Below are 18,622 nucleotides of genomic sequence, written 5' to 3' on the forward strand. Positions count from 1 at the left end.
GGGCTACTCTGGGCCTATCCATCCATCTTAAAGTTGCTGAGGTTGAGAAACTGGGGTAGGTAGTGCTTGGACTAATGGGAAGGCTTGGTCTAAGGCAGGGCTGTCAAACTGCTGGCCTGTGGGCCAGATGCGTCATGGTGAAACCGTGCCCACACTATTGCCGGCAATAGAAAAAAAGTCGTGATATGTCGCGACACGTCATGTAATGTTGCGAGTTTGACCCCCTGGTCTAAGGGGTTCTCTGAGCTTGGTTGTTTTCTTGCAGATGTTTCATTACCTAAACTAGGTAACATCATCAAGGTTTGGTCTGCATACAAAACTAGTCAAGGACCTGCAAACCCTATGGATGTTTAGGCCAAGGCCAACCCTAATACAGAGATTCTTAGAACCCTTTCTGGTGAGGAGAATAAGGGATTACAACTACTGAAAAGTCTTCACTTCTCAGGGAAGTGCTTCAGCTTGATGATTCCCTCTAAAGCAGACATGTCAAACTCACAATGTCACGTGACATCGCGCAATGTATCGGGCTGGTTTTGCCATTGCCGGCAATGGGGTGGGCACGGCTTCTGGATGACGCATCCAGCCTGTGGGCTGGCAGTTTGACACCCCTGCTCTAAAGGGCGAATAGGCAACATCTCTTAGCACTTGGGGGCCTATTTGATTATGGGGTCAAATGGCAAAATATCAGTGAAGGGAAAAGTCTTCATGCCTTGGCCCCGTGTCTGTTTCTTACCTAGCCTTTGTTACAGTGGTTACCTTGCCCTGTACTTAAGAGAAAACTCCCTCCCTGCCTATATTTGTGCTTCTCTCTCCTCAAGATGTTGGTAGAACATCTGCTAGCATCCATTAATAACTGGGCAAAGTTGATATTTACATCCCAGATTACCAAATTATGAGCATTTTTAATGGGACATTCTTCTATATGATTATTCAGTATTCTTTCAGCATTCTGTTTATGTTCAGGAGCATATTTTACAAGGGTTGTGGTTGAATTCAAATCTCCAACACTGCATCAGAAAAGCTGAAGTGTCTGTTGCAAAATCTTTTTAATAGGTTGGAAAGGAAAGTATACAGAGACAGTACGCTGGGCAGTCTAATGTTTTGGAAGTGGCCCTGAAGAATATGAGCATGCACCACCAACTTAGTTTCAATTTCCAGGCTTTTGCAGATGGAGATTTATCCTCAGAATGTACACAGCTAGCCCAAGCTTAGCCTTTAAAAAAAAAAAAAAGAATAACCTAACTGACTTGTCACTGATGTGAGCAAATGTTCATGATAGAACTGGGGAGACCCAAGTTCAAGTCCACCTACAATCATGAAAATGTATTCAGTATTTCTCAGATCAATTTTACAGAATGGTTGTTGAGAAAAACTGGAGGATGGAGTGCTATATATAGTATTTTGCTCTAAGCTCTTAGTGCAGTGGTTCTCAACCTTTCTAATGCTGCGACCCCATAATACAGTTCCCCATGTTGTGGTGACCCCCAACCACTTATACATCACCAGGTGCCAGGGGCATGGCCAAAGAAAAGGGGGGAAAAATGGCGGACAGCCTTGTTTGGCGACCCCCGTGAAATGGTCGTTCGACCCCAAATGGGGTCCCAACCCACAGGTTGAGAACCACTGTCTTAGTGGAAAAACATACAACAAATAAAAGCAATGTCCAATAATTCATAAATATTGAAGGTGATTCTGTTGCTATTAATCTGTGACTGGTTTGGTAATTGGAATATTTATGAAAAATTAAAGACAAATGGAAGCTCGACTCACCTCTGAATATAGCTGAAAATTTTATGAGTTTTGTTAATGCTGATTTGTGAAAATATGTAGAAGTAGATAACAATTTGGTATGTTTTCAGTGCTCAGTATGGCAATTGTAAGAGAAAGTATGGATATTATAAATCTTTGATTAAGAAAGGTATCCAAACCAAAAGCTACAGTGTTATGAACCCAATTTCCTTCCCTAATACATCAAGCTTTAAAATCTAAACATGGTTCAAAGATTTCCACTTTCTTTTGATTAAAAAGACCAAATACTGTCTTTGAACAACCGCTAGATGTCAGCCAAGATCCATCTAGTAATGCAATGTTTCTGGTGATTTAAGAGGAGCCGAGATAGGATTTATGAGGTGGTAATAACTATTCCTTAAAAGTAAATCTCTCTTAAAAAAAAAAAAAAAAAAAGCTTTCACTTGCGAAGTCTTTGATTTAAGTCCCTAGTCTTCACCCCCTCAGAAACTAAGCCTAAATAACATAATAGTATTTCTCTATGCAAATCACATTTCGCTTTTTCCTCTCCCATTCAATTATTGTTCTCTCATGTTGCTCTGATTTCTGTATGTATATTGCAAGTTTTCCAGAGCAGAGATTTTTTTTAAAGGATAGCCCAGTCTCACTCTCATAATTATTTCAACTCAGAACTCTTTACAAAAATTCAGAATGATTGCTAATGAAATTACAGAATGTTTTTTTAAACATTTCATTAATTTAAACATGCATCTGAAAAGTCATTAAACTGTGGAAGACTTGCCCAAACCCTACTCACTTTAGCATTTACCAGTAGTGGGAATCTGTATTAAATTACTCTATACTGGCTAGGCATGAAACTGCAAGGATAGATTTCCAAAGTTGCAAAAACTGTAATATATAGATTTTTAATTTCCCATTTTTTATTATTCCTATAAGTAACTCAAATCAGGGAACATACTGTATTGAGATATTGAGAGCCATATTGAAAATCAGTTAGGGTGCTGATCTAAAAGCCAGGAGTCTGTGAATTATAGTCTAGTCTTAGTCCCAGTCTGGTGACCTTGAGCCAGTCTCACTTTCTCAGTCCAACTCATATTAAAGGTGGGATTAAAATAAATAAGTAAATAATGAATGAATGAATCAATTAATAAATATATCTAATACTCCTTCCTCCTTCTGATTTCTCCACTACAACTATCCTGTGAGATGAGTTGGGCTGAGAGAGAATGAGTGGCCCAAAATCACAGACTGTTGTATATCAAATGCAAGTCTTATTTACAGGGAAATATAAGATTCATAATCTTCAAAATCTTTTTTCTTCTGCCTGATACAACTATCTGGAACAGGCATGTCAAACTCGCAATGTCACATGATGTGTCACGACGTTTTTCCCATTGCCGGCCATGGGGTTTGCGCGGTTTAAGTATGATGCATCCGGCCCACAGGCTGGCAGTTTGACATGCCTGATCTAGAAGCTGCTGGCTTTTGGGTGGGAGAAATATTTTCCATCTGTTTCTTGGTTTGGTGATGAACTGGTCTGGTATTGGGCTGTTAGTTTTAGCTGCGTGAGAATTGGCTTTCATTGTTTAAAAGGGTTGAACTGTACAAATCTTATGTGTCTATTGAGAATAATCTCAGGTGCAGTTCATTGTTAATAGGCCTTAGTGCTGAGTAAGAGGATTTAGGATTGTAGCTCTTACATTTCATAATGTCTTCATTGATTAAAAAGTTGAGGTTTTCTGGATAGAAAAATAAAAAATATTTTCTGGACACCAGAAGTTAGATATGAAATATATTGGGAGAGTATAAAGTTAAAGCAGACTTACTGTCTTCCCAATATAGCCCTCCATGTTTGCGTCCATGGGCAGGGAGGAGAGTTGACCTCAAATTAACTTTTCTAGCCAGGTTTTGTTAAATCATGGTCATGCTAGACTTCAGGTGAGAGACCAACAAGCAATATCTTATCGTAGGTTAATGATAAAATATTGCTGGTTAGTCTTTCGTCAGATCTCATAGACACCAGGCCTCTGGGTTCCAATGACTTGAATTTGGCCTGCCATGTTATGCAAATGCAGCCATTTCGGCTTATAGATTTACATTAAACCACAATGAAGTTTGATTACTTTTATTTTAGCAGGTTGTTCAAACTCAGCCAATTGGAGAGGGTGATGGTAGTCATGACACAATGCAACATGCAAACCTAGCTAGCATAATACCTATAACTCAAGCTAACTGTGGTCAGACAGCGCTTGGTATTTTTTCTGCAAGATGGATTTTTTTTTTTTACTATCATACTGGGAGGCTCTGTTCCCATCCTGATGAGGATATAATTGATGTTTCAATTTTAAGTATGGTAAATTAATGTCTTTTTTTCTCTGAACATCTGCCACTTAAGCACCACATAGTTTAATCTGCATACAGATGCTTTGTATATGACAATCCCAATTAAAGTGATCTATTTTCTTTGGGTCAGGGGTGGGCTGGGGGGGGATAGAAAAAATTACAAGCACAGACTATGGAATGTTTGGCTACTATGAATGGTATTCAAATTCAACTTTTATTCCTTCAACTTTATTTGACAGAACAATATTTAGACATGTAATTTTTACAGTAAAAGGTTACATAATTAAAATTCTTCTTACAAATTTCTCTCAGGGATTTTTCTGTAATCGCTCAGATGTTCTTGAACCCCCTCTTTAGCTGCTAAGACTGATCCCATAGAGACTTTACACGGCTTCATCTAATGGTCCCAATTCTGGGAGAAAAACTGAAATCACCTTCCTAGGGATTCGCTCTTCTGGGTATTTATAGCTCTGGATTTGAGGTAATCAGTGGAATGTAGTTGACCTGTCTCTTCAGTGACAGTGTCAGCTCCCAGCTATCCTAATAAGTCCTTCTGGGCACGATTAAAAAGTTCGTGCTTGCCACCTTGCCATTATCAAACTTATGCAAGAACTTTGAAAGTTCTAGCAAATTGGCTCCTTGGTGTATCATTAAAAATCAACTTAGCTTCAAAGACATTACTTTAAATGAGAAAAAGGCAGCTGCTACTTCTCTGGAGTTAATATTCATCTGAAAATGATGTTCTGGGAAAAGAGGAAGATGCCTACCCTGTGCATTATGACCACTTTGGTTTAATGATTCTGTTCTTCATTTGTATTGCCCAACCCCCCCCCCCACACCTGCAGCAACACACTTGAGTCCGTATGCACGTAAGGAATTAAGGACAACCAAACTCTATGAATTCAAGGCCAGTCTTCATCCAACATTTCATTTCTCATGGTGGCCAACCAGATGTATCTAGAATGCTGACAAGTGGCATTGGAGATCTACCATTCTCCTACTGTTGTTTTCCTGCAAATAGCATTTGGAGGCACACTCCATCCTACCAGAGGTTTCACTGAACCTTCATTTGCAAGAAAACAATAGTAGGAGAATGGTAGATCTCCAATTCCACTTATCAACATTCTAGATTCATCTATCTATCCCCTCCATGAATTTATGAATCTCACTTTTTAAAAGCTATTAAAATTAGTGGCTATCGTCATTTTTTCTAATAATGAATACAACAGGTTAATTATGCACTGTGTGAAGGACAGCTGTTTTAAGTATCTTCCCAGTCAATCTTACTATGTGCCTTTTGAGACAGGAAATAAAATGAACCCTGACAACTTTATTTAGGTCATGCATGAGTTTACACAACCAGGTCAGCCGTGTTTTTACTACACATTGTAGCCTTTTCTTGTGTGCAAAGTATTCAATTCCCATGTACTTAAATTATTTTCTACTTGACTTTTTTTCTGGTTTGTAGGTAAAACATAGTCCTATTCTCCTTCTTGCTTGCATCTATACATGGAAAAACGAAGACATTTGTAAAATACGATTTACTGATGTAAATCCATGATAAGGTTTTTTCCCCTCCATGAACCTAGTATTTTTTATTTGATTAACATATCATCAATTGTATGGTAATGTAGAACAGACAATAAGCTGACTGGCTGTAAATTCCCAGATCTCCCCTATTTTGTTATTTTTTAAAAAAACTTTGAGACCTTCTAGTCATGTCATGCTGGCTTTAATCTGAATGACAAAGTTGTAGATAAGGCAATGTATAATCGGGGCTCGGGAGTTACCACAAAGATTGTGGTCCAGGGTGTTTACTCACTCGGATGGAAGAAGCAGTAATTCCTAACAGTGCATCCAGGTAAAGAGAATCAGAGGTTTTTGTTCAGTGAAAGGTGTCATCAGTGGTAGAGAGCATTATGCACCAGGAAAGCAGGCCACAAAGTTGGAATAGCTGGAGACAATTGATGGAGTTGGCAATATTGGCTGGGAAGTTGGCTGGAGAATGGAGCTGACCTGGAGCTGGAGTCTGTGCCAGCTTGGATACTAGACTATGGAAGAAATTCAAGGCAGAGCCCAATGTAATAAGATTTACCTTTGTCTCTGTCCCATGGAAGCATCAAGGTTAAATGATGGTCAAAGAAATAAATGGAGATGAGTTGGTGGAAAATGGATCTGGATCTCTATATTGGATTCTGCCTGAGAGCCCGGCCTGGCCCTGCTTTGGACATGTTGGCTGTCAATGATAGTGGGGAGGCTTTGGAATTTTCCCATCATTGATATATTTATCAGCTGACCTGGCAGAGCAGTGTTGCTGTGAGTGACTCAAAGACTGTAGGTTGGATGTGAGGTTAGTGTTACTAAAGTCAGTCCCACTAAGAATGGCAAAAAAATTACGGAAGAAATTTTGGACCCAGGAATACAGGAGGATGGACTCGTGCTAACAGGAGAGAAGCCACATTAAACAATTTTATGTGTTGTCAGCCTGGATCCTGATGAAGCATGTAGCTGGTAGCTGAGTTCTAGGTATATACCAAGTATATATAGGGCCTGTGGTGCTGGACTTTTTTCTATCTTTCTTACATTTTTTAATGCCTCAATTTCAACTGTTGTACAGTGGAAGCTGCTAGCCAGTCATTTGGTTAGAATTTGATATTGCTTCTACTTGAATAAAACCTGGAGGTTTGGTGGTTAGGGAAGGATTGAAGCTGATAAATGAGTGTATTGGGAAAGGTATTAGAGTGTTAGTGATTTGACAGTTCCTTTTACTGTAGTCTTACTTCCCTGGTGCTGAGTGTCTCTGGTGGAAACAGTTGGGGGGGTGTATAGTAGAGGAAAATGTGGGTAGTGGTTGAGTGATCCCAGTTGCCAGAGAGTTGAGAAGTGGAGCAGAGGCAGAGGAAGGCAGAGTTGGGGATGGGATGAGGACAGGTGAGGCTATTACAATAATGGATGGACAGGGGGATATACAAATGGGGATGTGAGAGATCAAATGTAACCAAAATCTTCATTCTGTCTCATCAACCAGCCTTCAGCGACCATCCCTAATACTGGGTCACCAGATTCTATAAAGCCCCGGGCGCCAGCTGATGCTTTAAAAAAACATATTGGTGTGCAATAAAAGCATCCACATGGCCAGCCATATAGCAACAGCAGAAATGCAGATTGGTTTTCTCACAGGACCAATGATGTAATATGCTCTCACTTCCATTGCTGTTCCAGATCAGGGTGCCCAAAGATTTCACCACAGGGCACATTCAGGTTCCAAAGATGTACTAGATGTTGGGTGATGAGATGTCTCACTTATTTGTTTAGGATGAGTACTGTAGCAGGTACTTAATCCTTCCTTCCAGTTATCAATCCTTCTCCTCCATGGCCAGTTTTTCCTGAGCTGCCGATTTGCTTATCCCCTTCTGAAATGAACATTGTCTTTCGTTTCTTTCTCTGGTAAGCTGGTGAAACACTGGACTTTTCTCATCTTTTCTCCTTTTTTACAACTTTACTGGTGGAAAGTGAGAAGCAGATGCTCTGCTAGTTCACTGATGGAATAAAATGAGCTTAAAAAAACAACAGGTGAGATTGACAAAAGCTCTGCCATTCTTTCTAGATTAAAAAAAACAAAAAACAAAATTTTAAAATGGATGCTTTGTTTCTGGTCCACCAATGTACCAGGCAAGAAGGAATGAAAAAGGGAGTCAGTGAAGGAGGTCCATCAAAGAAATTCACATGCCATTAGTACTTGTTTTCTTGGCGCATGTGGGAAGGGTAAAGAAAAAAGGGGGATCCATCAATCAGGTGCTATAATAAATGTAGTCCAAACAGAACCCCAGGCCATTACAGTGCTCAAAACAAAGGAAGAGGCAAAAATCCAGAAATAGGTTTCTGAAAGTGGTTTCATTTCCATGGAATGCAAGTGCTTAAGTGTGGACAAGTCTTGTGATGTGCACCAGATCAACCCATTCATTTATGATTAAGTAAGTTATTACCCACATGATATTCCATTAAAGAACAGGAGATTTAGATTAAAACAATCATCTTCCTTATCATCTAGAATAGGTAAGACTATAACCTAAAAAGAATGCAGGAGACTAATGAGTTACCTGCTATCCTTTCCTTGTAATACCATGCTACATTTTTTCATCAACTCTCCATTGCTGGTTAGTACCTGAATATTCTTTCTAGTCCATTTCCTTCTCTTGTCTCCTGGAAACTTCCTTTAACACCTGGATTTAATAAAACCTGAAACCCAAATGCATCATTAAAAACTTCATTCTCTCTTGGTAATGATATATATGTACAAAACCAAAGCAAACTGGGGTACTTTCTGCTATGTCATCCCATGTTCCATTTAATCCCAATTCTAATTTAGAAACTTCCTTTTTTAATTTTCAGTACTCGGTGCTTATTCCGATCTAATCAAGCATTTATACTTGCTCAATAAGTATTAAAAGTCTTCACGGAATACCATGAAACAATAAAACTAGGACATATACTCATGTTATAAGTCCATCTGCAGATAAACTGACCTTCCAATTTTTAATTAAATTTCCATGAAAAATGAGGGCAGTTTATCCGCCTATAGCATATTTTTCATCATTTTGGTTAATATTTTGGTTCAATATTTGGTTAAAATATTGAGGGTCAGCTTATGCATTGATGGAACTCTAAGTGAGTATATACATTAGTTTTAACAAATTTTATTAATGTTTCATGGTATATTATAGTTTCTGGCTTTATAGATTTTAGTTTTATAGCTACCACTAATATTCATTTCACAGCATGGATTCATAGATTCATCTATTTAACAGTTTTTAGTGCTTGATTTGATAAGTGTTTTATAGAGAATTAATTTTATAGGTTACCCTTATAAAATAAAAGCACCTAATAATTCTATAATTAATTCTGTATTGCCTAGTTGCTATCTTATTTTGATCAAAAACTGAAATAAATCTCTGGGGTATCAGATTTTCTTTAAATACCTATGGTTCAGTGTCATATAGATATGTTTAACTTACATGCCTGTAACACCTGCAAGTATGAACATGCTTCATAACGCTTTTTAATGAGAACATCAGTAGCACTACTAGGAATAGCCATAACATTTTCATAAATAAATCTTACAATTTTTCAAGACCAAGAAGTGTTTATTAGTGTTTCTGCATGCAGCTTTGAAGGAACCAGGCCTGAAACCACATGTCCACTACACTTTGGATCTGAATTCCTTAGTTTCTTTGCCCGTAGCGTTTCCAGTAGTTCATCAGCTTCTGAATAAGATCCCTTCAGAGAAGATATTGCCATTCTCATAAACTGAACTCTCTATCTTCCAATGAATAATTGCCATATTGAAAAACTTGTTTTGTTTGATTTGAGGACTAACATGTAGATATGTAGAAAGCAAAAAATAAAATCCTTTTCCAGAAATTAATGCATCAATAATTTGATTGTTGTTATGACTCAAATTAATTCCTAAACGGTACTCTGTTGAAGATTTTGAGATTCTTTTGATACCAAAGAATATTTTCATTTGCCAGATGGCTTAGCAAGTTTTATAACAGTCCCTTGCTTTTTAATATTCTCAAAGGTCCAGGTCCTCAGATGCTATCTTCGGTACAGATTATATATACCATACTTAAATATAAGTACAACAACCTAGATTAGTATTCAGTATTCTCCCTAATTGTATTCCTTTGAGATTTTTTTTTTTTTGTAGTACATAAGATGGCAAAATATATAGCAGGATTTCATTACTGTGTCATTTTTTTAAGTAATGTTATCTTAGTGTTCACTTGTTTAAAGCTGGAAGATCTCTTTGTCAAATAGGTTTATCTATACCTTAAATAAATTGAAATCAGCTGGAGATCTGAAAACTGCTGTCACATTACACTCCATGTACGTGGGCAGTGGGGGTAAGTTACTCTTTAGTCTCATACATTTTTGTATCAGATATATGAAATAATGCATTGTGTAGGTTTATTTATTTGAAATATGCATTTTATTTATCTGGAATAATATACACTTTCTCTATAAAGCTCTGTGTAAAAATGTTGTGATGGATGATTAAGGTGCTGGCCTCCCGGAGACGCAGGTTCAGGTCCACCCTCAGCCATGGAAACTTACTGGCTGTTCTGTAGACTCTCTTTCAGCCCAGTCTCCCTCACAGGAGAGAGATGGAAAAATAGGAGGAGTCTGCAGTGCTTATGCAGCCCAGCTCCTGAAGAAAAAACTGGATTTAAGTTTAACAAATAAATAAAATAAATGACTGTTGCTGGGTTCTGTGAAAAATAATTACAGCTTCATTTGATCTAATTTATTCAGATCAATATAACAATCCTCATATACACATTGTTTTTGTTGGAATCTTTCAGTTCTGTTTAGTTTAGGTCAATCATAAATGGTCATCTATTTAGCAATTTGGTTTATGGGTTTAAGATGCTGACCTAAGTGCTCTTCCTGTGCTGAACAAGATAAGGAAATGTATCTGTTTGCTTCAGCAAAAATAAGAGGTAACTCTTAATAGAATATAATTAATAGATCCCAGTTGCACTGAATTCTGGATCAGTTCCAAATTTTCATCCTATTTTTTTCCCTAAGTTTTAAATGTTTGTTGACTTTATTATTCATTTTCAGTCTTGTTTTGGACTCATCCTGAATTTCACTAGAATTAATTCCAGACTATGAATATTAAATATATGCTAAATTATTTGGTCTTTTTATCATAACACATTTATACATTGATTGTGTGTGTGTGTGTGTGTGTGTGTGTGTGTGTGTGATTTTAGTTGACTGTATGAAAAATTCTGTAATTGATCTTGGATTAAATCAACATTCTATTGATTCTGTAATTGATCTTGGATTAAATCAACATTCTATTGATTAAATCAACATTCTATTGATATGCTATGTAATGTCAGAATGAATACTACAAGGTCTGTAAATTATGTTTAGAAATGTTAGAAAATATCCACTATTCAAGCTCAGGTGCTTTGTAAGTCTTTTGGGAAGCATTTTTGTCTATTCGGACCTGAAAAACTAAGGAAGAAGGTTAAAAGATGAAGAAAAAAATGAGTGCAAATAGCAAAGAAGTACAATTTTGTTATAATACAAAACAATTATTTATTAATATTGAATCTATTAAAGCATGAATGTGTTGATTTTGTAGCGTAGGAATCAACATGGAAGTGACTTAGTTCTTTTCCAATACCAGAAGGGAGTTTTCAAAAACAATAGTTATATTTCCCTGTATTTTAATTGAACTTTTATTGATAATTACAACTTTCCACAGTGTACCACTCTGTTGAAATTTTCTCTTAATTCACCCTATGGCAGGGGTCCCCAACCCCTGACCCACAGCCCACTACAGGGCTGGGGCCTATTTGGACCCGGGCTGTGTGAGAGGTGGGCCGGTGTGTGCGTCCATCTCAATCTCGTGAGTGGCTCCTCAGAAGCTTCTCTCTTGTGTGAGTCGAGCTGTGCACATGTGTGCACAGCCCAGTTCCCCTCTCCCACCACCTGCTCCCGATGCTCCAAAAGCAGAGTGGTGAGAGCAGAGGCTGAGTGGGATGTGTGTGCCCTGCTCAGCTTTGTTAAGTCACCAAAGCTGCCTGAGCAGGACACCTGATCTGCTTTTGGAGTGTCGTGCAGCCTCCATGAGTCTGAAAGAGCATAAGTTTGCACTCCCAAAGGCTTCTCTTTTGCAAATGTGTGAAAGGCTTTGGAGGAGCAATCTCGTGCTGCTTCGGGCCTTCTGTCCCTTTGCAGCACTCCAAAGGCTTCTTTTCTTTTTTGTGTGAGTGGAGCTACACATGCAAGTGATCTTGTGGCTCCATTCCACCCCACCTGGGCCCCCCGCTGCAAAAGTTGAGGACTGCTGCCATATGGTCTCCATAACCTATTTGCTTTCTCAAATTTTGGTTTGAACTGCAAACGTTTTTTAAAATTTTGATGGAAAACTGCTCTCTATATACAGTATGACTTAAACAAGTATTGAGAAACATTTTCCTTCAGAAGTTAAGATTCTTAGCTAGCTATAGTAAAAATAAAAAGAAAAGACTGAATACACAAGGTATGCTTTAAATACAAGTTTTCGTTGTTTTCAGATACCTCTGCTTCAGGATACTTGGCATGAAAATGGCTAATAACACAGGAGTAAAGGACTTCTACTTCACTGAACTGTCTGATCTCCCTGCAGTACACATATCTCTATTTGTGGTGATTCTGCTGGCCTACTTGACCACTCTAGCAGGAAATGGGGCAATTCTTATAGCAACAGCGACAGATGCCCACCTCCAGACTCCTATGTATTTCTTTCTGTGCAATTTATCTTTATTGGATATCCTTTGTCCAACTGTCACTGTGCCAAAAATGCTCCAGACCTTCTTGTTAGAAGACAAGAGAATATCGTTAGTTGGCTGCATGCTGCAACTCTTCTTCCTGATTTATGTAGTGGGCACTGAAATTTTTTTGCTTGCACTGATGGCTTATGACCGCTATGTGGCGATATGCACCCCCCTACACTACACCAATATTATGAGCAAGCGACTATGTGCTCAATTGGCAGCTGGGACCTGGCTAACTGGCTTCACAAATTCTATGGTTCATACTTCATTGACCTTTACATTATCTTTCTGTGGGCCCAATAAAGTTAATCAATATTACTGTGATATCTCTCCCATTAGGGCTCTTTCTTGCTCTTCCACATTTGTCCCTGAGCTTGTCCTCCTCCTTGTGGCTGGTGTTTTAGGGGGTGGTGCTTTTCTAGTTACCCTGATCTCTTATATTTATATAGTTTCAGCTATCTTACGGATGCGCTCTGCTGAGGGCAGGCGAAAAGCATTTTCCACTTGTGGCTCCCACTTGGCCGTCGTTTGCCTCTTCTATGGGACAACTATTGCAACCTACGTCCGGCCCACTTCCACTTACTCACCCAAGAAAGACAGAATTGTTTCAATGTTGTATGGGATTCTTACTCCCATGATAAACCCAATGATCTACAGCCTGAGGAATAAGGAAGTTAAAAAGGCTTTGGTCAAATCAGTTTGGGTTCCCTTCCACTCGAATGTTATCAGAAGATGATACATATTTTTTGCAGCTTTTTGGTAAATTCTTTTCTGGCTCTTTGTATTGGAAAATTTGTATCAATCTGTCCAGTTTTAATAACAACCACTTTCTTAAACAGGTAGACATAAACACGACCCTCCCTCTTCTTGGATGAAAAAAGTCAATCACTTCTGTAGGATAATTTGAGCCTTTGCTCCATTGGGAGAAAATAGGGAAAAGAGGAAATTTTATTTTGCCTCAGACGGTAGACTACTTGGGCCTGTCCTACCATCAGGCTGATAAGGTTGCGTCTCTCCATCCCCGTTCACTGATATGATTATTTCACAATGGCAACCATGATGGAAGATGACAATCATTGAGGTCATTGAGCAACTTTACTATTTTTCTTTTTGTTTTCAGTGCTGATTTGGAAACCAGACTGGGGAGATTTGCTGTAAAGCACTTGCTTGTGTATTCATTTTAATACTAAGATTGTTCAAATTTTAAACCTTGAAATGTTATAATATAATGTATTCTCTCTTGAAGACTGTTGTAGAATAAATATATAGGAACATGAATTTATACCTATTGCATTTATTATGCACACACTAAAATAAGTGAGTTTTACGTGTCCCCAATGGGAAAGATGTATGCTATATTTTTCCACTATCAGTTTTATATCTATATGCCAGTATAGATGACACTGTCTAATATTAGACTGACCTTGGCTGAACTCAATAGTAATAGCACTTAAACTTATATACCATTTCATAGTGCCATACAGCACTCTGTAAGAGGTTTACAGAGTCAGCATTTTGTCCCCAACAATCTGGGTCCTCATTTTACAGACCTTGGAAGGATGGAAGGGTGAAACAATCTTGAACTGGTCAGGATTGAACTCCTAGCAATGGGCAGAGTTAGCCTGCAATACTGCATTCTAACCATGTGCCACAATGGCTAGGATAGCTAGGTAAACGTGCATGGGATTAATAGTTGTAGGGGAGACCATCAGAAAATCTCAGAGCAGGGGGCTTGACTAAGTGGTAAAGAAAAAAATTCAAACCAAATCAAAAAATAGAAGAAGACTATGATAAACTACTTTCGTGTAATTTCCAGGAGAACAACATGGACATGTTCATGAGGTCACCGGGAACTTGATTTGTAAGAAACCTTATTTACTGAAGACTTTTGCATAAACAAAAGATACAATATACGAAGGACCACACTAGCAGCAATTTCAATTCATTCAAACAGACAAAAAAAAATCTCTCGTTCAACACTAGAAGCAATTTTGTGCTAAAAAGTTCCCCTTTTAAGAATCTATTGTATGTATGTGTGCATGCACTTATTTTTTAGATTTATTTCCCACATTTCCTTTAAGAGTTCATAGCAATGTTAATAGTCCTCCCTCATCCCATTTTGCTAGACAAAACTACTTGTGCTGTGGTTTGGGCTGTTTGTCTCGCAGAAGCCAAAATGCTTTATAAGAAATCAATGGATAAATACAAAATAACAGATTTTTTTTAAAAAAAACAAGACAGGCAGAGATAGATTATCTGGAATATTGGAATGGTGGGGGAGTAGGAAGTGGCAACTTTTATCCATGCAGAAGGCATGGCAGAAATTGCAGTTGTGCAATTCACAAGATAAAAGCTCAGAACTTCATTTGTCTTTCTGTTATAATGGTCACCAATGTCCAAACTCTGGATAACAGATGAAAAAGGGACACTTTCCTTTGAAGACAAGAGAGGGGGATATGAAAATAATACTGTAAGTAAGATCTTAGTTTATTATGTTTGTGCCCAGTTCACAACTGGAGATTTAAAACCTCTATACAGAAAGTGTCATATATACACACAGAATGCTTGATATGGATTAGAGCTGCACAATAGAAATAACATTTTGAAGAAATCCAGTTCCAAGGAAACAAACAGTGAGTTTGCTTGAATAAGTGTAGTTCTTTGAGTTAAATTGGAGATGGATATCATTAATATTTCAACAATATTTGTACTTTTCTGCAGAAAGTCCCTTTGAACTCAAAGGATATTATTCCTTATAGATTAATAGGATTGTAAAGTCACTATTTTCATTTGATGTTGTTGTATCTTAAAAAAAAATTCACCAAGCACACTTCAATTCCAATGAAACTCAAATCCAACTGGTACCAAATTCCTTGGAGACCTTGGAGTCCCTAAACAGACTCTTTGTCTTGATGCTGTCATTTGCATTTGTTAAAGAGGAAGAGGTAGTGAAGACTTTGATGATTGGACCAAAGATTGTTAATTTGATGCCTGAGGAGCTATGAGTGTATTTTGCTTGACTTCACAGAAATTCTTCATCCTATGATTATTGTATTAATACAGACAGGAGAAATAAGAAAGGCAAGTGACTTCACGTTATTGGAAGAGTAATTTTATGTCATTAGACATTATCTAATGTCACCTTCCATGTTCTGGTGCCCTCTTGATGTGCAGGATTTTCCTTATGGGCATATGGGGAAATATATGGACTGCAGCCCAGTCCTATTCTTTAATGAATCATTTGTCTTGAGTCAGTGTCAAAAGAGAGTAGAGATCTGACAAACACTCAACTATTGAGCTTAGTGCATTTTGATTTCCGAATGTTAACCTCGAATTGCAGAATGGGGAGGTGTAATTTAAGGCATTTTGGGGAAGGTTTAGTAACAGCCTTGAAAATATTATACTTTTTGCACTGTATTGTTATCATTGATGAATTGAAACCCATTTAACTTTGTGTTTTTGAAAAAAAGAAACATCGTTAACTGATTCACCCTTAACAGATTTTAAAGGATAAAATGTCATTTGTAAATCTTAGACTAGTAAGAGCTTCATAAAAACTAATCAGCCCGTTGTGATAAGTGCCTTACAGAGTAATAAGAGCAATTTTAAGATAACCTGTTACAGCAATTTTACATTCCTGAACTAAATCTGAATTAAGAATATCTGATGGCTTTCAAAGTTGAATATTTACAGTTACATATTAGATTCATAGTTTATACCCTACAGTTATTTTTATCAGTATTGACTCAGTGTTTTTAATTTAGATAGTGACTAAAGCCTCTTTTAAAGACAATGTTATAATAATGATTTATTTTTCATCTCTTCTTCCTGTGTTAATATTTATACAGTAATAAGCATTTATACTTACTTTTATAATCTAAGTAAATACAGAAAAGGAAAAAGAAATGATAGAAAGGGAGTGAACAACTTGAGATGATTTCCAATCTCTTTCATGCTTTATCATTGACCATGATGGGATGATGGGATCTGGACCACTAAAGCCTCAAAGTTTGAGGATGACCACTCATAATAATACGGAAGGAAGTTTAACACTGATCATTATCCCTAGTTTCTAAGAGAAAGAGACACCATCTGTCTACTGATGTAGTTTCCTTTTCCACTGTGGACCTCTTCCCAACATCCCATTTCCAACCACCCTCGTTAGTATGCAGATGTACATAGAAAAAATGTAGGTGATAGTCTGCATCTTCACTATACTCTACAATCCAGAAATATATATTGTTTTAGCAAACCCCTTTTGCATTGTCTTGTTTTAGGTGCTACTCAGTCTGATTGCCAGAAAGATGCAGAGAAGCAACATAACTGTGTTGATGGACTTCTATGTGACTGAACTGTCTGATCTCCCTGAAGTACAGACTGTCCTCTTTGTGGTGATTCTGCTGATCTACTTGACCACCCTGGCAGGGAATGGGGCTATTCTCATGGCAATAGGAACAGATGCTCACCTCCAAACTCCAATGTACTTCTTTCTGAGCAATTTATCACTGATGGACATCCTTTGTCCAACGGTCATTGTACCAAAGATGCTCCAGATATTCTTATCAAAGGACAAGAAAATATCATTTGTGGGCTGCGTGATGCAACTATTCTTCCTCATTGATATGGTGGGCACTGAAATCTTCTTGCTTGCAGTGATGGCTTATGACCGCTATGTGGCAATATGTAGCCCTTTACATTATGCTAATGTAATGAATAAACAGCGGTGTATTCAACTGATTGCTGTGATTTGGCTATTGGGCTTAATTAATTCTATGATTCATACCTCACTGACTTTTAGATTGTCTTTTTGTGGCTCTAAAAAACTCAACCAATATTTTTGTGATCTTCAACCTGTGACGGCTCTCTCTTGCTCTTCTACTTACCTTGCTGAAGTTGCTCATCTACTAGTGGCTGGTATTATAGGTAGTGGGGCTTTCCTGGTCACTCTGATCTCTTACATCTACATAATTTCTACCATCTTGCACATGCCTTCCACTGAGGGGAGGCACAAAGCCTTCTCTACCTGTGGTTCTCATTTGACTGTTGTATGTCTTTTCTATGGGGCCACCATTGCCACCTATGCTCGTCCCACTTCTTCTTATTCAGGCAAACAGGGCAGAATAATTTCCATGCTGTATGGGGTAATCACTCCCATGCTGAACCCTATGATCTACAGTCTGAGAAATAAGGAAGTTAAGAAAGCTTTGAGAAAAGCCTTTAATCTGAAAAGATTTTCATAAACATCTCCTAAAACAACAAAGCCTGCAGCTGGATAGTGGGAAGGGCAAGAAGCTTAGATGGGACACTCCTTAATTTCTTGGACTGTTAAAGAAATGGAGTGGGAGGGGGAGAAATGTACTTTCAGAGTTGCAAGATTTTGTCAATATACTTAGAATTAATTCATCCAGTTGTGATAGTTTGCCCCACGAGCTGACAATATTTCTATTTTGGTATCTGTAAGGAAAGAACCAATCTGGTGTATCAATTAGGGCATCAGGCTAGAAAGTGGGAAACTGTGAATTCTAGTCCTGCCTAATGTACAAATCCAGCTAGGTGGCCTTGGGTTAGTTACTTTCTCTCAGCTCTAGGAAGGAGGCTAACCAGTTCTGAAAAATGTTGCCAAGAAAATTGCAGGGACTTGTCCAGGCAATCAAGAATCAGACATGATTGTGAAGGTAAAAAAAAAAATCTGTAAAGAGGAGACTGAAGTTTTTTGTTTTTCTTTTAGAACTATCCATGCCTGAGATGTTAGAATGTATGAAATTTTGATGTGACTTTACTTACAATGCAATGTTGCAATGTCCAACTCTGTTATCCGAACTGACATTCTCATTTGTAGGTGAGGTTCCATTTGCCATCTATTGAAAAGGAGGGAATTTTAATCTGTGATAAATGTGCTGGTTTTTTCACTCAAAATAAATGATTGTTGTACATTTTATGGATCCATAGTATTCTTCTACTAACTTTTGGAATTTAAATAACAACAGCTTGATATCTAAATGCACTTTCCTCCCCTGTGTTAATTTTCTATGAACATTGTGAACTGCATGAAAGTGAGATGAGCATAAGTTCTCATTATGTCAATACTGTTCTTCAGCCCCTCAAAAATTCTGATTTTTGAATGGATAGATTAATATCTATTTTATCCCAATCTAACACTATTAGTGAGAAAGTTATTGATTAATTGAGATTAA

The 18,622-nt window shown here is 37.7% G+C and overlaps 2 protein-coding genes across 2 annotated transcripts; both read left to right on the forward strand.

Moving 5' to 3' along the window:
* The first annotated feature begins 9,880 nt into the window (after positions 1-9,880).
* LOC120306913 (olfactory receptor 5V1-like) lies at positions 9,881-13,706 on the forward strand. Its single transcript, XM_039340957.1, has 2 exons — positions 9,881-9,998; positions 12,189-13,706. The coding sequence occupies exon 2, from the start codon at positions 12,214-12,216 to the stop codon at positions 13,162-13,164; it is 951 nt and encodes a 316-aa protein (XP_039196891.1). The 5' UTR covers positions 9,881-9,998; positions 12,189-12,213; the 3' UTR covers positions 13,165-13,706.
* Positions 13,707-15,377: 1,671 nt separating this feature from the next.
* Positions 15,378-18,364, forward strand: LOC120306979 (olfactory receptor 5V1-like). Its single transcript, XM_039341098.1, has 2 exons — positions 15,378-15,509; positions 16,706-18,364. Exons 1-2 carry the CDS (start codon positions 15,471-15,473, stop codon positions 17,666-17,668), a joined length of 1,002 nt encoding a protein of 333 aa, XP_039197032.1. The 5' UTR covers positions 15,378-15,470; the 3' UTR covers positions 17,669-18,364.
* The last annotated feature ends 258 nt before the right edge of the window (positions 18,365-18,622 follow it).

This window comes from Crotalus tigris, unplaced genomic scaffold (genome assembly GCF_016545835.1).
Source record: "Crotalus tigris isolate CLP2741 ecotype Arizona unplaced genomic scaffold, ASM1654583v1 scf7180000017764.6130737, whole genome shotgun sequence".
In the NCBI taxonomy this organism is placed as follows: Eukaryota; Metazoa; Chordata; class Lepidosauria; order Squamata; family Viperidae; genus Crotalus; species Crotalus tigris.